At 49.4% G+C, this 25,345-nt stretch overlaps 8 protein-coding genes across 8 annotated transcripts; 5 read left to right on the top strand and 3 right to left on the bottom strand.

Annotated features, from left to right (window-relative positions):
• Positions 1 to 30: 30 nt before the first annotated feature.
• On the bottom strand, positions 31 to 1,860 carry CGCS363_v007107 (Vegetative incompatibility protein HET-E-1; the record flags this gene model as incomplete). Its single annotated transcript, XM_036638956.1, has 1 exon — positions 31 to 1,860. The coding sequence occupies one exon, from the start codon at positions 1,858 to 1,860 to the stop codon at positions 31 to 33; it is 1,830 nt and encodes a 609-aa protein (XP_036496371.1).
• Positions 1,861 to 2,651: 791 nt separating this feature from the next.
• CGCS363_v007106 (uncharacterized protein) lies at positions 2,652 to 3,327 on the top strand (the record flags this gene model as incomplete). The annotated part of the gene is made up of 3 exons (XM_036638955.1): positions 2,652 to 2,797; positions 2,866 to 3,048; positions 3,117 to 3,327. 3 exons carry the CDS (start codon positions 2,652 to 2,654, stop codon positions 3,325 to 3,327), a joined length of 540 nt encoding a protein of 179 aa, XP_036496370.1.
• A 3,192-nt stretch (positions 3,328 to 6,519) lies between these two features.
• CGCS363_v007105 (uncharacterized protein) lies at positions 6,520 to 6,969 on the bottom strand (the record flags this gene model as incomplete). The annotated part of the gene is made up of 4 exons (XM_036638954.1): positions 6,520 to 6,609; positions 6,732 to 6,750; positions 6,802 to 6,847; positions 6,912 to 6,969. The coding sequence occupies 4 exons, from the start codon at positions 6,967 to 6,969 to the stop codon at positions 6,520 to 6,522; spliced, it is 213 nt and encodes a 70-aa protein (XP_036496461.1).
• Positions 6,970 to 7,419: 450 nt separating this feature from the next.
• Positions 7,420 to 8,112, top strand: CGCS363_v007104 (uncharacterized protein; the record flags this gene model as incomplete). The annotated part of the gene is made up of 3 exons (XM_036638953.1): positions 7,420 to 7,580; positions 7,634 to 7,816; positions 7,869 to 8,112. 3 exons carry the CDS (start codon positions 7,420 to 7,422, stop codon positions 8,110 to 8,112), a joined length of 588 nt encoding a protein of 195 aa, XP_036496372.1.
• Positions 8,113 to 11,915: 3,803 nt separating this feature from the next.
• On the bottom strand, positions 11,916 to 13,178 carry CGCS363_v007103 (uncharacterized protein; the record flags this gene model as incomplete). Its single annotated transcript, XM_036638952.1, has 1 exon — positions 11,916 to 13,178. One exon carries the CDS (start codon positions 13,176 to 13,178, stop codon positions 11,916 to 11,918), a length of 1,263 nt encoding a protein of 420 aa, XP_036496367.1.
• Positions 13,179 to 18,450: 5,272 nt separating this feature from the next.
• On the top strand, positions 18,451 to 20,811 carry TAF12 (Transcription initiation factor TFIID subunit 12; the record flags this gene model as incomplete). Its single annotated transcript, XM_036638951.1, has 2 exons — positions 18,451 to 20,505; positions 20,557 to 20,811. The coding sequence occupies 2 exons, from the start codon at positions 18,451 to 18,453 to the stop codon at positions 20,809 to 20,811; spliced, it is 2,310 nt and encodes a 769-aa protein (XP_036496366.1).
• Positions 20,812 to 20,841: 30 nt separating this feature from the next.
• Positions 20,842 to 21,270, top strand: CGCS363_v007101 (uncharacterized protein; the record flags this gene model as incomplete). The annotated part of the gene is made up of 1 exon (XM_036638950.1): positions 20,842 to 21,270. The coding sequence occupies one exon, from the start codon at positions 20,842 to 20,844 to the stop codon at positions 21,268 to 21,270; it is 429 nt and encodes a 142-aa protein (XP_036496369.1).
• Positions 21,271 to 22,622: 1,352 nt separating this feature from the next.
• On the top strand, positions 22,623 to 24,478 carry rpn3 (putative 26S proteasome regulatory subunit rpn3; the record flags this gene model as incomplete). Its single annotated transcript, XM_036638949.1, has 3 exons — positions 22,623 to 22,875; positions 22,954 to 24,281; positions 24,335 to 24,478. The coding sequence occupies 3 exons, from the start codon at positions 22,623 to 22,625 to the stop codon at positions 24,476 to 24,478; spliced, it is 1,725 nt and encodes a 574-aa protein (XP_036496368.1).
• Between the last annotated feature and the right edge of the window lie 867 nt (positions 24,479 to 25,345).

Raw genomic sequence — 25,345 nt, 5'->3', positions numbered from 1 at the left:
CAAACGCAGCTGCTTCCAAAGCACCCACTTTCAAGATACCCGTGCCGTAAGTCTCTTCCAAGCGGAAACTTTCTTGTTCCTCGATCCGGTCATTTCTGACGCTTCAACGGCTTCAACTCGGTTCTGACGGCCGACTGCAGCCTGATATTGGCCAATGACAGTGTCCACTGTCTGATAAGGGTCCCATGGTCGGTTGATGGGCTCAACAAGTATGTCTGCCATCAAGTACTTGCAGGCGTCCGCTACTATGGGCTCGATGGAAACTCGCACCCGGTGGAATTGCAGCTCAACATCGTTGCCCGCTTGAGATGGCTTGAAGACTTTTTGAAGCGATTCAAAGTCCATCACTTCTTCCTCAGTCAATCCTTTCTCCGTTGATCCCACAAGTTCTTCCCGAGGAGGTAGTTCCTTTGCATGGAAGCCAGCCTTCCCACTGTTGGCCGACCCGAACATGATCATAAGCCTAGAACCTTCGAATTGGGAGATTGAGAAAATCACCGCACCCGCAAGCTGACTCCCAGCCTTCGGACTTCGAAATGCAATGGTCTGTCCGTTGGCAGTCCGAAGCCAATCAGACCCGCGCGTCCTGCTAGACATGAGGGCCTTGGGCTTGTCCTTTTTGTGCTCTTCCGAGGTGATGACTTCGTTTAAGGTGTAGTCTGTGGTCGATGGACCACATCGTAGTTGTAAGACGTGTTGAGGAAAGACGCCCTCTGAACTGATAACGCCATTGAAAGTCTGCCGGACGAAAATCGTCTGTCGTTTTCCCCTTTCCTGGACTAGACGGTCACCTCGTTCTTGGACTTTGGCGAACTGATTCGCCCTTACCCTGGCGAACTGCTGATCGCTATGTGAGATACGCTTCAGGTAGATCGCCAGGAAGCTTGAATCTTCAAAGTCTGGAGGAGCCGGACAGTCCAACGCAGCAGCGAACAGCTCCTCGCCCCTGAGCGTCAAAGGCAGGTCAATACGCAAGCCGCGATTGGTCATGCTATATGGCGGCCGAGGCTCCCAGTCCTGGTATGGTACGATGGAGTTGGAGTACTCGAAGTTCAGGGGCGTTTTGGCCAAGAGACCATGGTAAGTCTCGGTCGATGCCGAGAGATCGACCCACGCGAACAGCGATTGATCGTCGGACTGTTTCATGATCTCTTCTTGCAGGCGCAAAAAAGCCCTGTCGCCCTCGCCATAGAGCATTGGCATGTTGACCCCAAAAAGACCCATCAAACAATATGCGACGTCCTCTGGCCTTGTGGTTATGCGATGGGATGCCCAGGACATTCTTTTGGCTATACTCGCGGATTCAATCGGCTTGGTACCTTTGAGGATATCCTCTTCAATGCCGGTGATTACCGAAAGCGGCCGACTCAGCGTCAGCTTTTCGCCGATCTTGACCCAGTCGTCCGAGAAGAAAATTAGATCATCGGGGGCTAGGAGTTCTTGCAGCGTCCACCCTCGCGTAAACCATCGACATCCAGCGAAATCGCCGTCCGTTTTCGAAGTGTCAACCGTAGACGAGATACCCGAAAGATATGCGTAGCACACTTCGGCCTTGTCATACCAGTCGAACATGGAATTGATGGCCTCTGAAAGCTCTGCGCTGGAGCTTTTATCGATGCAGCAAGAGTCAATCCAGACGTACTCAAACCCATCGGCAATCGTTTGATGACAGCTGTAGCGGATTTTCTCGAACGAGTGTTTCCTCGCAGCTGTATGGTTTCTGATGTCGGCATAGACAACTTCATCAGACCCCCAAGTATGCGAAAGGATGGAATAGCGTGGAATCCTGTCGGGAGTGAAATCGACCAACTCAATGAGTGGCCCTTCGGAGTTGATTGATGAAGCTTTGATTAATCGCATCTTCCTGCTACATTGACCTGGTCGTTTGGGTAATTTCGAAATTCCGATTGACGGGGCGGAACGAATCTAGGCTTGAATCGGGAAGACATGTCGTTCTTAAGATGGTTTTTCTTTCCCTTTTTCTGGCGACGGGAATACTCGTCATATCCATATTCAAGGCCCAGGGATGATTCATCTACCATCTGATGATGTACGTCTTTAGCAGTCCTACGTCGAGGGGCTGTGCTGACGTGGATTGCCAGAGGATCCAGAGGTCACAATAAGGCTGGGCAATCACAGAGACGCATTCCAACCCCTGCTGCATCAATACAGAGGGAGGAAGAGGCGAAGCACACCTAAGCTATTACTACCCGAGCTTCGGACAAATAGCGACCAACCACCTGCCCATGCATGCCAAACGATGGGGCATTTTTTGGTTGTAGCAGTTCTAATCTTGGCCACACTCACCTTCAGTAGTAACCCTTCTCGTGTCTGAGACCTGCCTGTAAGGCTGTGCCGCAAGGCATTTCGCAGTGCAATGCAAATCATTCCTTTCTAGGGGCCAATGATAGCCCGCCCGAATGACTTCTTGATGGTACGGTTCTGCCTAGAGTGATGCACGTAAATCTTACAGTGCCCCATTCAGCTTTTGTGGGTGTAACAATGAGACTACCATCTCTCGCTTTTGTATTTATTCTGTTCTCGTTCCGACTGCTTTTCCGTTCATCTATACCTGGGCCATTCTTCTTTCGTTGTTGAACACAGTACCCAATAACCGCTAGCAAGCCGTAAATCGCCAACAAGAAGTCGCCATGTCACAACCTCACACGTTCGATCCATCCTACACCGGGGTACAGCATCCTGCGGTAGCTCACGACAGGGAGTCAATAGCGACCACGATGCAGGGTACAGGTCCGGCCCCAGCCAAGGAAATGCCGACTAGCCTGATCAACACCGAGTAAGCATCTTCTTTTTCTGTATCTCAGACGACGACGGAAACCCAGGATGTGTACTGACCTTCGCTAGCGAGCCGACATCCACCCCATGGACAGGTCAAAAGCACGATGGACCGACCATCGAGGCCCTCCCCCCTCCCCCAACCGTAACGCCACTACATGCCCTCGGTGACACTCCGCAACCCATCGATTGTCCGTTTTGCAAGAAGAGAACACAGACTACTATCACTAAAGAGGGCACTTCGATGCAAATGTAAGTGCTAATCTATATTCACTGATCGTGAGATCTCACGGGAATTCGGGACTGACAAGACATATCAGGGTTGCCGGTGTCCTCTGCTGCCTCCTCTGTGTCTGCCTTACCTGCGTACCCTGTATCGCTGGGTGGTGTGAGGACGTTCACTATGCCTGCTCCAGCTGCCACAAAAAGGTTGCAACACGGCCGTATAATAGCACGATTCAGACGTTCAGTCCACAATCCTACGCTCCAACAGCGCCCACCCCAAGGCAATTAATCAAGTTTAAGGCTTAAACTTAACTTAATTACTATATCGTAATACTATACTTAATTAATTACTAATTAATTATAAGTAATTACTAAGTGAAGCTATTTAGATTTACTAAGTAGTAAGATTATACCTCTCTTATATTATTACTTTATATATTATAGTATTTCTAGCTTTTTTATTTTTATTACTAACTTCTATAAAGTTTAAGTAAGAGATATAGTACTAAATACTTTCTTATAGTTAGATAACTATAAAAGTATTACTAATATACTTAATACTAATTTATTTAAATAAGGATATTCTTCTTTATAAATAAACTACTAATTAATAAGATTATAGTTAGCTTATTTCTATAGACCTAAATACTTCTCTAACTTATTTAGCTTCTTATTATCCTTATTTTCTTTAAGTATAATAGCTTTTATTTAAACTTATTATTTAAAATTATTTAGATTATAAAGTTCTAAGTATTAATTTATATTTCTTATACTTTCTCTTTCTTTAGAAGGATATTATTAATTAAAATATCTTTTTAGAATTAACTTAGTATTAAATATTTATTCCTATTAATAAGAAGATTATTAGTTTTTTTCTATATATTTTATATTAAAACTAAGGTAAAGGAGTAATATAGTAATATATAGAAGTAACTCCTCTATTAAAATATAATACTTATTTAGCTTCTTCTATTTATTATTAATAGAAGTTTTTAAATATTATTAATTATTATTATTTATCTTTTTTAAGTTAGAGATATTATTAATATATTTTTAGTAAGTATAAGTAAATAAAAAGCTCTTATTAAGCTATCTCTAAAATAGTTATAATACTTAAGTATATAATAAGACTTATTAATATACTAATTAAATAAATCTTTAAGATATTTCTTATAAAAAAGCTTATAACTTTTCTAATTTAAAATCTTAAGAATTCCTATTATTAGTATTATTATAAAAGGTTTTCTACTTCTTAAAGTAATTTAGAAGATACTTTATAGTAATAATTATTTCTTAAAGTTTATTATATAAACTATTTTATCTAAAATCTTATATTTAAAGTATAATCTTCTAGATAAGTTTTAAGATTATTATAATCTCTATTAATTATAGCTAGTTATTAAAAGTTAAAATATCTTAAGTTAGTATAAGATCTTTAATATTTTAAAAAAAATAGAAACTATTTACTTTATCTTTAAAGTAAATTATATATTTAATTATAAAGTATATAGAGTTCTATTTTATAATATTATTTTAGATTAGTTTAATTTTTCTAAATATTTACTAAGAGAGAAGAATATTACTAAATTATTTAGATCTTTTTAATATTTTATAAAATAGATTCTTAAACCTCTATATATATTATAATAAAGCTTTTATAAACTTTATAATATTATAAAGCTTATTAATAAAGTTAATCTTTTATTAATACTTAAAGTTAGCTTTATTTTACTATAAAAGAATATATATATTTAATTATCTCTTAAAACTTTTAAAGTTCTTACTAAATAAGAAAACTTTTAATATAAAGTTAAAGATATACCTAAAGTAATAAATCCTTTTAGCTTAAGTATTTTACTTCTTTTTTATAAAGAGGTTAAATTAAGAAATTAAACTTACTATATAAGTATTATTTAAGTTTATATTATTAGAAATTAAAGTTCTTATTTAGTTTATAATACTTTAATCTTAAATAACCTCTTTAAGAGTATTTATAAAATTAATACTATTATAAACCTTAAGTTATTTCTTTATAATAATTAAATATACTTAAAAACCTTTCTCTCTAATAATAAAGTATATAATAATATTTATAATAGTTTACTAATTTAGAGAAATCTATAACTTAAAAACTAAATAGATTTTAAAATTAGTATATAGAAGTTCTTACTATATAATTTTTTTTTAATATTTCTAAATATTATTAAGTTTAGAAATTATTAATATAATAAACTATAGTAATATTTCTAGCTTTATATTAATACTAAAGATTATATTCTAAAAAATAAAGTTCTTATAAATAATAAAGAGAAAGTTAATATCTATAATAAAGTAAATAATAACTTTCTAAATACTCTTTATATAATCTTTTATTAAACTAATAAAATCTAAATATTATTTCTTATATAGAATATTATTAAGTTTTTTAGAGCTTTCTAAGTTAATAAATAATACTTTAATCTCTCTAATATAGTTCTTTTTAAAGTATTTTAAAATAAATAAAATTACTTTAATATTAAAAATAATCTACTTATTTTTAAAATTATAATAATAATAAGCTTAGTAACTAGTTTTTAGTTAACTATCTAGCTAATAGAGAATAAAATACTAACTATAGTTTCTTATTTAGCTTATCTTCTCTTTTATACTTTTTCTCTAAAGTTCTAATTTTTATATATATATTTTATTATTTATTATAACTTTAAAGAGGTTTTTAAATAAAAAATAGTTAAGTAGGAGATAGTTTTTATTTTATTTAAACTATAATATAATAGATCTAAGCTTTAAAAATTAATTAAAAATATTTAAAAAAGAGGTAGAAGTTAAATAAAAAACTATTAATATAATAAATATCTAGTATAAAATAAATAAAATAAAAAAAAAGTAGTATTAATAATACTCTTACTTTTATAGTATATTTAAAAGATATTAATAGATAATAAAGATAGAAAATAATAGTAATAAAATAATAGATTTAATATAAATCTCTAAAAGATCTTAAAAAGTAGATTTTAAGCTTTTTAAAAAAATTACTTAATATTTAAGCTAAAATAAGAAGTTAAAAAATATTATACTAAGTTTATTATAATAATATTAGTTTAGAGGAAAAAAAGAAGAAACTAAATAAGTAAAAAGAAATAATTTATACTTTACTAAGGGGGATCTTATTAGAAGTAGAAAATAAATAAAGAAAAGTAGGGAAAAGTAGGGATATTTAGTAATAAAATATTTATTTAATCTATATTATAATCCCTATTAAAAAAGTTAAAGTAATTAATTAAGTTTAAAGCTTAAACTTAACTTAATTAACTAGTAATAGCTTTATACTTAATTAATTAATTAATTAAACTTAATAAGTTTACTTACCTTATAGGGAGCGCTGCGCTCCAATACCATCTCATTACGCTTCAACAGCACCACCTGTGGCTGAGAAACAAGCACAGTAGACGGGGATAGTCACGAAGGGGCTTGGAATGTCTCCTCTGATATGGGTGAACTTTATTGGGGTAATACGGCGAACGCAAACGACACCACCGAGAAAGCAATCTGGACTTCTGCTATTGATTTGTATTTGGTATAGGGATACTGCTAAGAATAAATGCTGTCAGCTCTTGTACCGTACTATTTTTTCAGTCCTCCTAGGCTGTGTGCTCTGTTTTGCTAACCTGAGAATGCTGTCTTTCCATAGAGGTCTCCCTGTGACCACTCACATATTTCTCCGTCACGGTCATGCGGCAGTCACCAAGATGTGCCCGCAGGCGATAACCTATCATACCTAACTGAAATATAAATGAAAGAAGGAATACTGTCTGCCCTAGAGCCGAAGCTGCAACCAAGTCTCCATAATGAACCGCAATAAACATGACGAGATGCCACCAGGAATCATTACCCAGGCCATTTAGGCCAATGAAGGATCGGAAGGATGCAGCTGGGCCATTGCCGTCCCATCGTCTAATCACAGACCCCTCAAGGGGCAATCACCAACACAATATGATACCCGGGACTCAATTCTAATCCTTGTCGTAGCTAAGCTCAAAGGACTTTTGCTGCAAGGAACAGAACGCCCCGAATGTAAGCTGTGCGCAGGGGTACTCATAAGCTCGTGTGGATTATGTTGGCCAAGGCGGCCTAACGCCAATCTGGCAAACCCAATTTGCCCTGGATGCCACAGTTCTGCCTGGATTGTGGGCTCAGCTTCTCGCCAAGGGGGCACAGCAAAGCTGTTTGCGGTGAGGAACACGATACATAAGGCGCATGATGAGTCGATTTCGTGTTCCCAAATACCCCTTCGAATTCAAGTGTTTTGACTCATCTTCAAGTGCGTACTTATAATTGCGATCTTTGGTCAATTGAGAAAAGACTCGATTCTTCGAAGCGAAACCATAGTTCAACAACACAATGTCACAAATACAACCGGCCACAGTCCAGGCGCCTGCTGCGCCTGCCACGACCATTCAACGGCCAGCGCAGGCCCATGATAGGAGTCCAATCGTCGTCACAACAGCAGATGCCAGCCCAGCGCCAGCTACAGAGCTACCCGCAGAAGTGCACAACATAGGGTAAGATTCACGTTCAAGATGAAGTCTCACGGCATTTACTTACAAGGCGTTAGACCAGCCACGACAACGCCTCCGGTAGAGCAAGAGAAGGGAACCGACCAGAAATCAGCACCACCAATGATTCAAGGCGTCACACCACTGCACATGCTCGGCGACAAGCCGCAACCGATCGACTGCCCGTTTTGTATGAGAAGGACGATGACCGTCGTGGATACGGAAAGCACCGGCATGCAGATGTGAGCCGTTTGATCTGATGATTCAAGGATAAACTTACTAACGCTATTCCAGGCTCGCCGGCGCCTTGTGCTGCCTTCTCTGCGTCTGTCTTACTTGCGTACCTTGTATTGCAGGTTGGTGTGAAGATACCCACTACTCTTGCGGCAACTGCCACAAAAGGGTTGCCACAAGACCTTACGATGGCCCGATTCAGGTGTTTGGGCCACACGGCCAGATGTTTCCTATGGTTCCTTCTCAATATGAGCCTATGGCGCCGCCTGTTGCTGAGCAGCAAAGTCCTCCGGTGTACAAGTAATTGATTTACTGGGCGTCTAGCGCGAGTATGGGACGAGAAGCAAGGTTGATAAGAAAACTTCAGTACTCTTTAGGTGGGAAGTACAATTAATTCATGATACCACAATTTACTTTCCCGTTGCTGCTATCTCTCGAAACTCATGATGATCGATGAAAACAATCATGTTCGCTTTCACCTAGGTGGGCAAAACGACATCCAGAGCGGCAGAAAAAACCGCCAAACATTCCAGCGTAAATCCCTCGAAAGGACAGACATGGGCGCCGAAATTTTAGCACTGCAACTGGCTGAGTTGCCTCCATTCCCTTTCCTTCCTTCTCAACTCAAGGTTCCGACTCAGCTTTCAGCCACATCACAATTTGAGCCCTCCAGCATTCCTGCATTTTGTGAAGATAGACCACATCGAAGACTTGCTAATTGCGCAGCGCCTCTTGGCATACAAACTGGACATGTCGAATTTCGTGCCGTACAGTCCCGTTTCATGTCTTGAACAGTCATTCCGATAGAAGCATACCCACACAAAACGCTGCACTTTACCAACTCAAGGAAGTCATTCGGCTACAGGCTTCCACTTGTCGCTATGCACAGCCACTGCGTCCGATATCATGTCTGCTCTTTTCGCGGTGGTAGCCTCCGCTCTCGGATTTGCAGCCGACTGTTCTGCCGCGACAGCGACTATTACCCTTCCCGCAGTCACGACGACCCTCAACTCCCTAGTCACAACCACCCTCACTTCCCCGGTCACGGTCAGCGGCTCCTGTACCGCGGTTCCGCCCATCACAATCCAACATACAGTTACGGCATACAATTACGGCGACAGCTACCTTCACGTGCCCTGCTGCGATTTTTACCAACCCCAGCGTCTCGCGCAACTCCTTCACACAACGCCGCTCATACTTCATCTACTACTCAGGCACCGGCGTGTCGCCTAGGAATAGAAACTCCTATGTTAGTGTGAGATTCTTCCGCGGCGATTTGGGCCCTTGTTCAGCTCACCAGGGATGCGCTGCTGCCATGGAGTGTACCTCTCATAATTCCTTTTAGTCTGCAGTAGTCATCCAATCGACGGTCTGGTCACTGGTGTAGACGTCCTTTTTGAAAAGAATACTCCCTGGAATCAACCTCGGATCAAGATTAAAGACAGGAACAGTGTTGTATGCTGGCAAGCGCTTGATGAATGATCTCAGAGTACCTGAATCCCTAGAATCGAATCTCTAACCGCCTAGAGCTGAGTTCGCTGCCGACATCAGAAGAAGGTCTGCTGGTAGAACCTAATTTGCGTTCTTCAACATCTCCTGCCACAGGGGTCACGTATTATACCCGTTTTTGGCATGTCCCAGAGAGCTTGGACGCCTCCTGGCCCATGCACAAGCATCTTCAGCTGTTCCCAACATTAGCAAGAAACACTGTGCTACTACGTAGGAAGTATAAATTGATTTATTTGCCGATGAGCGGAAGTTTCGGACGCCAAGAGTGATGGTGTAGGGTGCCATCTTTGGGTATCAGATTATCAACACTCTCACCCGATTTTCCGTCTAGAATCCCATCATACGTTAGTCATGACGCCCCTTTCTGGACGTTCAAATTTGAAAACCAAGTCTCTCAGCAGCCTTTATGGTCGTCTCTCCTCGGCTATTGGAACTGCATAGGTAAGCAATACCTTACCAAAGGCAATGATGAATGCTACTGTTGCTACACCATATACAGGTCCACGAAACCGATGCTTTAGTTCAATTGGACCGCAAGCTTTGTGGAGTGTCAATTGAAAACCAGTGTAAACAAGCAAGCGACATTGTGGCCTGTCTTTCCTATGCTTCTGTGATGGAAAGGAGGCTTAAATATTGTCAAAAACGACTTGGGTTTTGCTTGAAGTCAGCGTAACAGCCAGCCTCAGGACCGGATGCATAGTTTAAGAGGCCCGTCCTCGCGTTGTTTCCAAATCATGACCAAAATCTATCGTCCATATCACAGATGAATTCCAGGATGAAATGAAACAAGGGTTCATGCTCTCAAACGTGGCAGCGTCGTTCTGTAGACACGACTGAGGATAGCCAAGGTACATGTCAGATTCAGTCTCTGTCCTCTTTCGTCGATCAGGTTTGAGGCATGGAAGACTCGAATACCACACGGATACATCAAAAAGCCAAGATAGATGCAAGAATCCCGTCGTCAACTTCAACTGGCTTGCATGCGCGGCACACCTTCGTAGATCTGGCCTGTGTTCGCAACGAATCTTTTAGAGAGAAAACCACTAAGAAGCTGCACAAGACAAAATTCGTTCTGGTTTACAAGATCGATTTTAGTGGCTATCGTGAAGGACTTTATACTGCCAGTTCATCCAGCGGTTCCCGGAACCCGAGCCACTCCCGCTAGATGCACTCCTGCATGACACCAGCTTAATGTTGTCGAGACCACCTCACGCCAAGCCAAAACACAAACAACCACACAACACAACACACCGCATCACCCAAGGGTCAAAGTTCTAGACTTTCTCCCCCTATACACGTCACCAAACAAGCCCCCAAACCCCCAATCCCACGTTGTCCCTTCCCCATATCCCGCCTCCCCGACCGCCTCCTCCCGTGGCCCCCCGAGCCCGCAGCCCCACACGTCCCCAGTCCGCCAGCACCAGACCGCCGTTTCCGCACCACGGCCCCAGAACCCGAACCTCCCTCCTCTTCCGCCAGCTCCGAATGGCCCTCACCCACCCACTCCCATCATCCACAATCGTCAGCAATGTAAACAATCTCATGTACACGCTGCACACCTACAGAATCTTACGGTGTCTTAGTTTCGTAGCGTACGATTCGAGAGCCTGCTCCAGCATTCGTCAACAAACACGTGCTGACTGTGGCTCCCCCCCATCTCCAACTCGCCCGGCCCCCGAAAGAAAGCCCCTCTCGCCTGCATCCCGCGGTCTCGAATCATTACACAGCCAGACAGACATCCAGTAGAATCACCTCCCGTCACCGAGAATTCTCAAAGCCAATCAGATACCAGCCTGTCCAATGTCCGTTCTCCCCTCCCGTGCCCTCCCAAGCCGGATGGTTCTCGCCGTTCCGCGCAGGTCTAGGTGTGAGTGGAAATCGCCTTAGCAGAGCCCAGATAGCCACTGCACAACACACGCTCACACACACACGCACAAACACATGTTCCCTTCCCTTCGCCATCCATCCCGCTACGCTACGCTGATCCGCTGCACGTCATCGACCACTCACCCCGACCGTCCCTCCCACCATAAAACACACCGCCTAGATAACGCCGCCATTTTTTCGCCTCCACCCACCTCCCCCGCGCGCCCGGTCTGGACACCACCGGACTTCGGGAAACGTTTCGATAGCTTCAGGTGGCTGAGCTGGACGTTAGACTCGGCAGTCGTCCTCACAAGGCTACGGCGGATGGGGAGGGTCAAGACATGTGGTAAAATTTCCATGGGCATTCATTTCATCAGAACCATGAGGCTCTTCTACGTATACCGTTTCTATCATGAAAAAAAACATCCTTCATGCAGAACATGCTACTCCGCGCTGTTGTGTGTCCTTCCGATGCAAAAAACGTCTAAGTATCGTGAAAGGTATCGATAATCTTTGGTGCCAGAGCAAGAGAAACATCGGAGAAAGATAAAAACAATGTCATTGAGACCTTGCGTCATTCCGTCATCATCGTCGTTGTTGTTCGTCATTCTATCCCGGCATGTTCATTGTAGGTATATCATTGTTTGCGTCGGTCTGATAGCGTCCGACTGAATGTGATGCACCGTTTTGGGTGCTAAACGTATATATATCGCGTGCCAAAACGGATGTTGTTCACGGGCTGCGAGGGCTGGTTGGGCTGGGAGACTCATACTCAATGATCTCAATGGAATAATACGGCAATTCCCTCGCGAGTGTCTCGTGATCGCAAAAAAAGATTCCCTCCACCTCGCTATCCGGCTCGTCGAGTTCGTCGATGCGCGGGGGCGGGGGGTCTTGGAATTGCAAGATGAAGCTCCGGCGGACTGATTGATCACCCACACGGCGTCGTAGTCTCCTTGCGCTGGAGCCTACGGCGTCGGGGTCGAGAGGCATATCCTCGTGATCAGATTCGCTGCGCTCCGATATGGTCCGCTTGCCAATGCTTGACCCGTGAGTTCGGCGCCTGAGCATCCGCAATGTGCGCTGCACACGAATGAATTCTTCATGTGCCTCGTCTGCATCCAGATCCTCGGATTCTGAGTCCGAGCTGGGAAAGTTGAGGTGGTCAAATTCTCGTGCCAACCGGGAAGTCGGGTCGGGCTTCGGAGCGGCAACCGGAGCGCGGGAGCGGGAGCGGGCGGACGCTGGAGAGGAGTAGCCCGAAGGCGCCATGATTCCGTCGCGATCTTGGTCCATGGGATCGAAGTCAGACATTTCTTCGACGGTGAAGTTCGCCTTCACGTGCAGCGCTGGTGCTGCGACTGATGCAGCAGCAGCGACGGCGGCGGGGGCCGGGCGGGGAATCGGGGGCGCTTCTGGGGCGTGAGGCAGCATTTCCGAGTCAGAGTCTGAAGATTCCGAATCCTCTTCGGACTCTTCATCGTCTCCTTCTTCGTCTTCTTCGTCTTCCTCATCGTCCGACTCCTCTTCGGAACTGCTGTCGACAGCCATGCTCTGGTGCAATGGCGGGCGCGAAGGTGCTCGTATTGGTGCCCGCATTGGAGCTGACATGAGAGCTGGAGGAGGAGGAGGAGCCATCATGGGCACGTCCTCGTCTTCATCGTCTGCATCATCATCGCTATCGTCTTCACTTTCTTCGTCGTCGCTATCATCCTCTTCATCCTCAGATTTTGCCTGAGGTGCTTGTGGAAGTTCGCTCTCATCAGAGTCGGATTCGGATTCGGATTCTTCGTCGGAATCTTCAGATGACGTGCGAGGTGATAGCTGTGCAAAGCGATTGGAAGGAGTAAAGCTGAATTGATGGCCGTTGCCTGTGGGCTGAATACCGGACGGTGGCAAATGGCGAGCGGCGTACTTATGTTGAAGCATCGCCGGCGCGGCGGAGGTAGGAGAATGGGGCGGTGAGTTCGGGCCCCCGAGAGGACCCAGCATCATGCTGGGCGTTGATGGCCGTGTCCTGCGTGATGGCATATCGTTGACGCAGCCTGACCAAATGCAATTGAGGTTATTTGATGAGGAGGTCGCGATGCTGAGGGTTCGAGGACCGTTGTGAGAGATCGCCGTCCCGGCAGTCTTTTTTTCTTCTGGGTGTTGATCTCACGGATCGGGGCCTCTAGTTGGGGACTGGGCCTTTTTTTGGTCGTTGGTGTGGGGAAGAAGGGAATTGGCGGGGGAAATGGGATGGATCAGATCAGCTTCCCGCTAGCGATGGCCGGTAGATGGAGGTGCGGTTGATGTGGTGTGGATGTGCGGTGAGTAGGTGTGGTGAGAGTGACAGTGAGCAAGTTGTAACAAGTCAAGGCGTCAACACCCAAAGTAGAAACCTCCGACAAGGAGAAGAGGATATTCGTTGGTCGCTATAGGTTGTCATGATAGATCTCGGGGGAAATTCGAGAAGAGGGAGCAGGGCGCTGCTGGATGTCCGGATTGCGCCTGGAGAGCACGGGATGCGCCTTTGTGGAATGGGTGCAAAGTGCCAATGGCGGACGAACGATTGGCGGCGCCGAAGATGGTCCCTCGAATCCCAGTCCCACGTCTCAGTCCTGGTCGCTGGCCCCCGAGAGAGACAGAGGCAGAGAAACGGAGAGGAATGTTTCGGGGAACAAGGTGCGGGATCCCGGCTGTGGGGACAACGAAAATCGGGCGGGCGGTGACGATAGGACGGCCTTCGTCCTGGGCGACAAGGGCTGGTCCTTGTTCAGAAGGTTGCAGTAAAGCAGCGCGAAATGGCTGACGAGAGAGGAGAGAAGCAGCAGTGCTATGTGCACGCGAGCAAAAGCAATGGTATGGTCAAGGCGAGCTCCGATGATGGCCTTGAACAAGGTAATTGGATGAAACTAATTGGGGAAAGTGTCGAAGACAAGCGTGGGGGACCCGGGTAAAGCAACAGCTCTGGAATTTGTCGGATGTGAGTTGTTATGTCGGAGGGTGGGATGAATACCGCAAGAGGCAGTACTAGATGACAAGAAGGAAACCAAGATAGCAACTCAGTGCCGAGTAATGGGCGCTGCGCGGGATGCAAGATTGCCGAAACCTGAGGGTCTGCTTGTAGCTGCTGAGTAGGCGCCTCAAGCGGAATGAGAGCCAGCAGACGGACCGCCAAAGGGGATCTGTTCTATAATTCCTGGATTCCAGCCGTGAATGGCGATGGATATGGACGTCCGAGCTACCGGGGTGTGAGAAGGAGTCTCACGGCGTTCGGTGTCTCCTCGATGGCTGAATCGACTCGCAGAGGGGTGCTGGTTGTTCCGTGATAGGCCGGGCGGCTTCGATGGCGCAACCAGGACGTCCGGTCTTATAGGTATGGCTGATATAATCCGTGTTTTCTCACGGATTGCCCCTTTATGCTATCTGTCGTTCAGTCTTCGACTGACCAAGCAAAGGGGACGAGACGCGGAATCGCAAGTGTAATAGCAGATGGCGACGGTCCGGGGGAGGTAGACATGTGTCAACGACGAAGGAGAAAGGGAAAAAGAGAAGAGAATTCCTCGAGGGCGTGGGACAGAGGAGGATTAAGAATTTAAAAAGAATCATCGCACATGTGCGCTCACTGCAGCCGTACCATGTCCATGCCATGCCATGCCATGCAGCAAGAAGTCGGAGGATCCAGTGGCCAGCCAGCCAGCCGGCGGTGGGCAGATGAGCCTCTCTCTTGGTTTGGTGGGTGCTGGTCATGGTCCTTCTGCTGCTGGGTCTGTTGGCGCCTCTGGTGGTCCCCCATATTTTGCTGCAGATGGTACGTATCGCAAAATGCCTGTAACGGGCCTTTCGTCTCTCGCCGGTCTTCCTATCAGAAGTACAAAGAAATGGGAAAAAAGTTCTCGTTGCAAAGTGTTGTGCGTGACCGGCGGTTGGGGTTGGACGTGGGCGTGGGCGTGGCCGGTGGTGGTCCCTCTCTTGCGCAGTCTCGCGGGGCGCCGCAACGCAAGTTCGAGCCTTTGGGCAGCAATGCTCCAGGACTCCCTGGTCTACCCGTCAAGCCGTGTGTATCCCGCAATTGAGAGAAAATTGGCATGTGTGTGGGCGTCACGGCGTATGGTGTGCCCTCACGCATTTGCGTATGCCGCAGCGGCGGGTTCTTGCGAGTTTGCTAGGCTTGCATGCTGGGGGCCCAGACTGGATGACTGGTTGGTCGGCTGGACTGGGCTGGATTGGGGGAGACGGACTGCGGGAAGACATCCAATCGAGTCTCGAGAGTGAGAGGGAGAGGACCGGGACGGAGTGGAGGGAGGGGTAACTGGAGGGGCGAGAGGTGTGGAGGGGAAGAGTAGATCGTTGTACTGGTGGCCGGATCGCCGAACCATTGACGATTTCTTGTTACTTTTTTTTCGGCTTGACAACTTGACAATATCTTTGGTTCGAGGCTCCTTCGAATTGTCGAGTGTGTCTGAGGCTTTCCGTTGTCCGCCTCTGGCCCTATCGACGCCACACATTAACGGCCGGCATCATGGCCATTGGCCTTATCGGGACGCAGCTACTGTTAGTGCGTCGCCTGCTGCAGTGTATTCCCATGTCGTGGGATGTATCCGTAGCAGCAGTGGCATTGTAGCGGGCAGCGGGCCTCAACCCTCGAAGCCCAAAAAGACATGTGTCCAATGCTCATGTTGACGACTCGTGTCCTTGGCAGCTTGCTCGGTCAACGTCTGGAAGAGACGCGCTGAGCGAATTCATCGGTGAGGCTATCTGCTTCCCGCAGTCTCCAGTGACAGGGAAAGCGGCGTCACAGGATTTAGCCACAAGCGGGACGTGATGGGCATTGGACCGACGGTATGGAGACGAGCGAAACAAACGACTGGGAAAAATAGATTAGATACAGACAGGTTGGAAAAAGGGTAGGCTGGGTAGCAGCACTTGTGCCCAATGAACGAGGGTTCGAGTCGGGGACGGAGGGTCGACTGCGATGGCGCTGTTCCCAATCGTCGTGCAGGTTTTTCGGTCGTGTTGCAGCTGGGACTTGCAGCACTTGCAGCAGCTAATACAATGCACCACCACCACCATCAGCGAGAGGGACGAAAAAAAAAATCAGAGGTGAGGGGTGAGGTGGCTGAGTGGGATTCGTGTGGAGAGGCAGAGGGAGCTTTGCAGAGAGAGAAAGAGGAAAAAGAACATGAAGGCGGTCAGGAGGAATACACGCAGATTTCTGGCGTCCGAGTGGAAGGAAAGAAGGAGCGCCGCAACATCTGGGGAGCGGTTTCTAGAAGGTGTCTCGGTCTGTCTCGACTTCCTTTTCTGGTGTAGACGGGAGACTGAGGGCAGCCGCAACGGCAAGAGCAACGGCAACGGCAACGGCAACGGTCCCTTCGCGTCGGGCCTCGACGTGGTGTAACTTGAGCTGACGGCAATTCACTACGCCACGTTTAAGCTTGCAATTGCCTTCCTTTCCAGTGTCTCGTTTCCCAAGTCTCCAGCCATTGGAGCCAGGTCATCTTTCCATGTTTGGATAATCATCACGTCGGAGGATGTGTAAAGGTACGTAGGCACTCCCGTCGCTATGATTAATGGCGACTGACCCCTGTCACCCAATGCTGACGGCCCCTCTTCTTAGCCTTTTTCCATTCCTTGCTGAGGAAGAAGATCCCTTACCCAACCCAATCCAGCCCATCGTCCTGGCCTGAACAACATCGTCAAACCATGAATACGTATCCGTACTACGTATTTCAGTTGACTGACGGATGACACTCGGACGACGGGGTAGGAACCGGGAACGGGGACGACAGCTCTCGGTCCGTCCCTCGGCGAATAGACTGGTGGGTTGGGCCGCCATGAAGACTGTCCGTCCGACCATCCATCTATCTTACTCTGCTGGCGGCGGCTGCTGCTGCCCATCCCTCTCGTTGCCGCGACGAATTTTTCCACGATGCATATCGTCTTCCTTCGTTCCGCCGCCTGCGTTAGGGCATAGTACCCCCATTCTCTAGTCTCACCGCGCTGGCACCCCCCTGCACTGGCCTCATGCGGCCATCGTTGGGTTGCGCAATTGCGCATGGCGAGTTCGCGCCAGAGTGGATGGTCTTGGGGATCCATCCATCTGCAGGTCCGGCGGGCCTCCCGCAGGACGACCAGCGCAGACGTGTTTCCGGTCTCTCCACGCCCTATTTAGCAGTCGTGGGTTTGGGACTGGGGCCGACACCTTCGAGAAGCCTGCTTCTTATGGAAAGACAAGGAATGCGAACGATGGTTTGCGGCTCTTACTCAATGAAATCCTCCATGGTTCCTAGCCAAGGCACTGGCGGAGCTGGAAAAGGTAGCTCCCGAAACCATGCTTGAAGCCAAACAGATCTCACTTGACAGATTGCCCATCAGTCCATCATGGATACCCTGTCCGGTAAGGAATGCAGAGAAAAGCAGCTTTTCACAACCCTGATTGAAGTTTCTCGAGCCCTGGTGATATTTTCATGGTCGAACTTGGGCATGATCATATCTACCAATATCAACTAAGGTACCTAGCCACGTATTCTGAGCACCATATGGTTTTTGCAACGATGAAGTTGATGTAAGCGACCCAGTGTACTGAAAAACAAGTGCATGCAAGCTGCAGTGGTTCTCGGCGATGTGTCATTGCAGAAACTAGCATGTTGAAAACAGTCTGAACAGATAGAAAGGTTGGCCATTATATCGTCGCATCCGATGACTCGGCCGAAACATTGATCCGCTGGACATTGTGACAGGACCTAACCTATGGATTAAGGGCCCCGTGTCCATAACACTGGACGGCATATCCAAGCCCCTCAAAGCTATCTTTTCCCAAGTGGAGATTAGGGACGACAAAGCATGTATCGATCCAAGACCTTCCAGCTGCATCTCATGCTAGGTAGCGACAAAGTTGAACTCGAAAGAACCATGCTGAAGTGATGACTGGGTTCAAGCTTTCGGTGTTAGCAAGCTGGCACCAGCCGGCAAGACAGCGGAGCCTGGAAAGAAGCGCGCTCTGACCAATCACAGGGGTCCGGACCGCTCCACGCGGAACTTTCCAGCTTCGCGTCTGTCGCCTTGTCGCAACTTCAACCGCAGAGTTCACTACAATTCTTACTTACCCCTTCAGCTTCGCGCTCTGCATGTTATCAAATTTTATTCCCCGCTTGAACCACGATAACCCATTTCTGGTTAGATTATTGTAGAGCCATATTTAAGAAAATCTCGAACTTGTAGCCTCCAATCCCGATAGAAATCTACCCAACCTCCTCCAAACCGATCCCACGATACCGCGATGAACAATCAAGGCCAGGCGGGCCAGCAAGGCGCTGCGGCCGGTCAAGCCGGACCCGGAGCCCAGCGACAGGCTCCAATGTATCGTCCCGAGATGATGCGAAACCTCCCGATCCTCAACGATGAAGAAAAGGCAAAGTACGAGCGCGGCCTCCGTCAGCTTTGGAACCATTTCGAGAACCACCCCGAAGACTCGGCCCAGCATCAAGATGCCAAGAAGAAAATCCAGGACTTCACCAAGATGCTTCTGAATAAGCTTCAGCAGCGTAGGTTGCAAGTCCAACAACAGCAGCAAGCCCAGCAGGCTGCGCAGCAACAGCAACCACAGCAAGCCGGCCAGCAATCGCAGCAGACCCAGGCTGCTCAGGCGCCCACGCCCCAGCAACAACCCCAACAGGCACAGCCGCAAGCTCAGCAGCAGACCGCGAGCCAGAACGCAGGCGGCGTGACTGTCAAGACAGAGCCAAAGACCGAAGGCACACCGTCGGCAACCGCAGAGCCGGCACATGCCCCTACACCAGCGCCCGCTCCCGCCGCCGCACCAACTCCCGCCGCTGCCCAACAGCCGCAGTCGACCCCTTCCCAATTCCCGGAGCACATTCTGGCGCACATCCGCCAGATGACATTCAACCCGCCCATGACGATCTCCGAGAAGGGCGCCGAGGCGGCGCAGCGATGGTCGAACGACTTCAAGGCGAAGTACTTGAGAGCGTTGATGCAGATGGACAACAATGGAAACCAGATGAAGCGCATCGACACCATCATCAAGGAGAGGCAGGACAGGGGATCGCCGTACAGCGCGGAAGAGCTGAAGCAGATTCAGATCCGCCGAGAGCACGCTCACAAGATGTACCAGGAGGCGCACAAGTTTGTCGACGGTTTTCGTAAGAGTCAAGAAAACATCAACAAGCAGCGCGCTGCCCTCGCTGGTCAGGCTGCTTCTGGTGCCCAAGGAGCTGCTCGGCCACCGCAACAGCAACAGCAAGCTCAACAGCAGCAGCAGCAAGCTCAGCAACAGGCCCAGCCGCAACAGCCGCAACCCAGTCCGGCCGTGGCTGCCGCGCAGACTCCGGCGACCCAGGCAGGTGCGCAGGCCAGCCCGGTGCCTGCCCAGGCGGGTACCCCTTCGATGCAAACCCAAAACACGGCGGTGAATGCAGCTATCGAGGCTGCAAAAAATCAGCAAATGGCAGCTGCCGCCGCCGGACGTGCAACTCCCCAAAACCAGCAGGCGCAACAGGCACACCAGGCCCAGCAACAACAGCAGGCGCAACACCAGGCGGCTCAGCAGCAAGCGCAACAGCAGCAGCAGCAGCAGCAACACCAGGCACCTGCCCAAGCTCAAGCACCCACCCCGTCGGCTCCCACTCCGACTACTCAACCCGCGCAACCTCAACAACCTGCCACTGTCGCACCGCAACAACACCAGCAGCAGCAAGCCATGGCTCCCCAAGGTCAGCAACAGCCTCACCCTCCTCCCGTGAATACGGCCATCGCTTCCGTATCTGCTGGAGGCGGACTTCCCTCGGCAGGCACTCCCACCCAGAACCGCGTCGCGACTCCCCAGTCTGCCGCTCCTCTGGCGAATGGCCAAGCCCTCTCGCACTCTGCTGCCGTCTCGCGCGCAAACCAGCGTGTGAACTCGCAGGTTGCGATTCCTATCCAGCAACAGCCTAACAACACCCCCGGATCTGCCGGCGCACAGGGAGTCATCATGGGTGCCAACAACCAGCATGCCCATCCGACTCAGCCCACGCAGACGCTGCAGTCCAAGCTCCCAATCCCGAAGCAGCTTCCCGAAAAGGCGACTGCCGTCCCGCAGCCTGTCGCAATGAGTGGTGGTGCTGGAGCAGGCCGCCCTACCTATACCGGAGGTAGTGGTATCGCCGGTGGTGTCATGGGCCAGCCCGCGATGGCCAAGATTCCAGCCTACCAGCATGAGGCTGAAGGCGACCACGTTCTCAGCAAGAAGAAGCTCGATGAGCTCGTCCGCCAGGTCTGTGGCGGAACCGGCGAGAGTCAGGACAACAACATGTTGATGCCCGAAGTTGAGGAGGTACGTTTTCGATCAACAAATTATGAGCCTACAATTCTGACATCATTCCAGAGCGTCTTAACCATGGCTGACAGCTTCGTCGACAACGTCCTCGAGACCGCCTGCCGCAACGCTAAGGAGCGCGGATCCAAGGTTCTCGAGATTCGCGATATCCAGCTCGTGCTTGAGCGCACCTACAACATCCGTGTGCCCGGCTACTCATCCGATGAATTGCGCGCTGTTCGCAAGTTCCAGCCTTCCACGGCCTGGATCACCAAGATGAGCGCCATTCAAGCGGCAAAGGTCACCTCCGGTAAGGGCGAGTAGGACCAGCCTTCCCAGGAACCAAAGTCGGCCATGAAGGACAACAAGAAGAAAAAGAAGCGCAACCCTAACATGTGTGGTGTGGCCAAAAGTGTCCGATTCTTCGAAGACGAAGAGGGAGATTGCAGTGATGGAGCTTCATCTCGCGGAAGCTCCCCAGCCAAGGGTTCATCCAAGACCGCCTCCGGCTCCAAGGGCTCCAAGAGCATGGCAACCAAGTCGCCCTCGAAGAATGGCACTCCTACCAAGGCCTCTTCGAAGAGCGGTACTCCGGTCAAGGCCAGGTCGCAAAAGTCTCCTTCTCCTACCAAAAAGGCTCCACTCAAGAGCCAGCCTCAAAGCCAGACTCGGCAGCAGATCAGTGGCCCGGAGCTGATTCAGTATCCTGTCACGAACAACGGCCAGAATGGCTCTTTTGCCCGGCCTCACGACAACATCTCGATGGAAATCAGCTGGAAGTAGTAGGCCAAGGATCCCATTTCGTACATCGTTTGCGCAGTTGGAATTATCATGGTTTTTATGGCACGGATTGGAGGACATGATGAGGCGTTTCGGGAAATACAGGTGGTCCTTTGGCGACATTTCAACGTCGTGGTTGCTACGAGGCACCTTTTTCAGTGTAGGCTATACCCAAAATTGATCACAGATTAGGACGCATCCCATCAAAGTGAATCAAGCTTGACTGTAATAAGTATATGCAAGCCCTGTTCTGGATCAACGTCCAGCAATGTAGATACCATGAGTAAGCTGGATCACGACATCGTCCAGCTGGTAACAAGCGGCTGCGTGGACGTCGCCGGGCCGCCCAGACGTCTGCAAGGGAGAGGATATCAATAGTCCGGATTCGGTCGGAGATCACAAACAGACATGCAGGTGGCGCCGCATTTCGTATATGTGGTCTCTCATCTTTGGACGAAGGCAGAGAATGTCGCATTATTCGTCTAGAAGGACGAATCTGGGTTCAATATGCGATGGCCCTTGGGTGTTCATGCTGGGGACGTTGGGCCAATGCTCAACACGAAGGCGATTGAATTGTTAGCGCAGCCAGAAGATGGGGAGCTCAGTTGTATGCTGAGTAATAATAATTGCAGTCGGTCGCTGTCGAGGGCGGTGGTTGAGTTGTGCAAAGACGGGCTTGTGAATAATTACATAATTCCAGCTGAGAGCTGCATGAGTGGCACGAAAGCAAAAGGGCAGGCACAGGCAGGCAGCATCGACAACGTCACTCGCGCCTGGGACCCGTGTGGCCTTTACTTCCCTTTCGGTTTTGGGGATGGTGCTCCACGCTCCCAGCAGGCCCGGCAATCTCACTCGCTTAGCTAAGGTACACGAGGGGTACAACCAAATGCGCCGGATTCACACCTAAGCTAGCGTGACTCACGTGTACACATCCCACCCCAACAGAGTACCGTGACCTCTGCTAGGTGTCGTCGCCCCAAGGGCCTGAGTGCAGCAGCAGTAGTAGCCCAAGCCTCAGGTATTCAATCTTTGAGCTCTCCTCCATCGAACCTTCTTGCATCACGAGGCAAACGGCCAAACAACAACCACCCATTCCCATCAGCGAACGCCGACTACGACAGAGCTCCGGCCTCCAACTGCGTACACTCTTCACCTCCGACCTCTGTCACCTGACTTTCCCACCCAATCCTTCCGGTACGAGACACCTGACGGGGCTCCGTATCTACGCAAAACAACACCCACCTCGCTCCCTCTTCCCCGGGCGCGACATCACGACCGATAACCGACCGCTGCCACCCCAGACGGCACCCGGAACACTTCCACATATACACCTACAGCTGGCCCACTGAGCAGATATGCCGGGCAAAACACCCTCGCGCAACGGGAAGGAGCCCCTCGAGAACGGCGTCCAGAACAACAAGAAGGACGAGGCAAAGAACAAGAGCAAGAAGGCCGCCAAGGACGGCGACGAGGAGATGACTGTGGTCGTTCCCCCTTCGAAGAAGGCCGCCGCTCCTGCTGGTGACGTTGATGGTGACGTTGAGATGGGTGATGAGGGCAAGGATGAGGCAGAGGTCACGGTCGACCCTGTGGTGCAGGCTGTAGCAGGTACGCAATGCTTCACATTCGAATACCTACGGTGCACTGCCGTCTGAAGCTCCTTACTGACGAAATGATCATGAACAGACATCAAGAGCAACTTTGCTCTGCTAGATCGCGCCGTCGTTCTCTTCGATGCCAGATTCACCCTCCGAGCTCTGCGGTCAATCTCGACCATCCGCAAGCGCCTGACTCCCGACATCATTGCCCAGGCCATCGTCGAGACCTTCCCCGCGACCGTCGCCTCCGGAAATGTTGCCAAGCAGCTTCTGATTGCCATCGGCCGCGAGAACGTTCCCCTGGGTCGCTCTAGCGGTCCCGAGATGGAAGTCGACAGCGAGCCCGCGAAGACGGCCAAGAACGGCCAGAAGAAGGAGGCAAAGGAGATCATCCCGGAGATTGACATCTTCCTCGGCATTCTGATCCAGGTCCACCTCTACGACTCGAAGCAGTTCCAGCTGGGAGCCGACTTCTCCAAGCAGCTCACCGACCGCATCCACAACCTCAACCGCCGCACATTAGACTCCCTCTCCGCCAAGGTCTACTTCTACTACTCAATGTTCTGCGAGAACCTTGCACCTCAGCCTTCGTCTCCCCAGTCCCCGATCGTTGCCATCAGGCCAACCCTGCTCGCTGCTCTGCGTACTGCTGTCCTCCGCAAGGACATTGATACGCAAGCTTCGGTTATCGTGTTGCTGCTTCGCAGCTACTTGCTGACGTCCCACATCGCGCAAGCCGATCTTCTCGTCTCCCACACCCAGTTCCCCGAGAACGCTGCCAACAACCAGGTTGCCCGTTTCCTGTACTACCTCGGACGCATCCGCGCTATCCAGCTCAGATACACTGAGGCACACGAGCACCTTACGGCCGCGACCCGTAAGGCCCCCTCAAGCGCCGCCGCTGTCGGCTTCTCCCAGACTGCGACCAAGCTGCTGCTTGTCGTCGAGCTGCTGATGGGCGACATCCCCGAGCGCTCAACCTTCCGCCAGCCTACCCTCGAGCTGGCTCTGCACCCCTACTTCCTCCTCGTCCAGGCCGTTCGCGTCGGCAAGGTGCAGAACTTCGAGACGATCATCGCCGACCACGCCGATACCTTCCGCCGCGACGGCACATACAGCCTGATCCTCCGTCTCCGCCAGAACGTCATCAAGACCGGCATCCGCATGATGTCTCTGTCATACTCTCGCATCTCCCTGCGCGACATCTGCATTCGCCTCGATCTCGGCAGCGAGGAGTCAGCCGAGTATATTGTCGCCAAGGCCATCCGCGACGGTGTCATTGAGGCCACTCTGGACCGCGAGCACGGATACATGAAGAGCAAGGAGGTCGGCGACGTCTACGCTACGCGGGAGCCCGGTGAAGCCTTCCATGACAGAATTCGCGCGTGCTTGGCTCTGCACGACGAGAGCGTCAAGGTATGCTGATTACCTTCTCTTTTTCTGGCAGTTTACTAACGCAATCTTTTCAGGCTATGCGATTCCCCATGAACCAGCACCGCCTCGAGCTCAAGAACGCCCAAGAAGCACGCGAACGCGAACGTGAGATGGCGAAGGAGATACAGGAGGGCGACCTGGATGAGGACGACCTCGGTGGCGACTTCGAGGGCATGTAACAACTCTATCTTCTACTGTGTTGTTGTCTTACAACTCTTTTGCCGATGCTTACCTGCCCGGCCCATTTCCCTACCTTGTCGCTACAACCTTCAACAAAGTGGCATGGCGAATGGAGATCCCGCAGAACAGGTTCTTGGTTCAGTAATCAAAGGATGGCGGCGCTGGGGACGGTGTGTGCCTTACCGCAAACGACTCAAGGGCGGTGATGATAGACTTTTTTTCCCTTGATTTTTCCCTGTGATTGCGGGCATGCGTGCAGGCAATGCTGGTGGTGGTGGTTGGTGGGGTCCCCAATGAGGGGTCCGGCGATGGACGTGTACGTGTTTGAGCGGGGTCGCGTGCGGCTTCGCTGTGTACTAGATAACGCAAGACATGTGGTTGCCGTTCATTTTGATGTTCTCGTGGTGGCTGTGATGTCTGTGATCCCTAAGAAAGCGTGAGCTGATGGCCTGTCCGTGAAGAATCTGACATTTAGTTCCCCTTATGCATATCACGCCCCAAGTTGGAAGACTCTAATTGTCGGGCGTCTAAATTGATTTCGGGCATGCAACTTGGGGTTGAAGCGACCAAATGATTGCATGCTCAACCTTTGTGGCATGTCGCGGCAAAAGCGATTGGACACACTCGTGACAGCCTAGGAGGAACCTCTCACGCATCCTCTTCTGGCGAAGGGTGTATGTCATTTTGCAGTTCTTCAGGTTTGTTTTCAGTGATTGATAGAAATAGTCCTAGAAATAATCCAGAAGTAGCACTCAGGGATGAGGAAGAGAGGCCCAAGGTCGGTGAGGCTTGGATGCCGTGGGAGCGGGTGGGTTCGTTGCCTCGCTGGTTGGGGATGTGATCGGTAGGGTGTTAGATTCCTTGAA

Source organism: Colletotrichum siamense (genome assembly GCF_013390195.1).
Source record: "Colletotrichum siamense strain Cg363 chromosome Unknown KSG_Cg363_contig04, whole genome shotgun sequence".
Classification (NCBI taxonomy): domain Eukaryota; kingdom Fungi; phylum Ascomycota; class Sordariomycetes; order Glomerellales; family Glomerellaceae; genus Colletotrichum; species Colletotrichum siamense.
The sequence above is the reverse complement of the archived record's forward strand: the minus strand, read 5'-3'. Positions and strand labels throughout refer to the sequence as shown.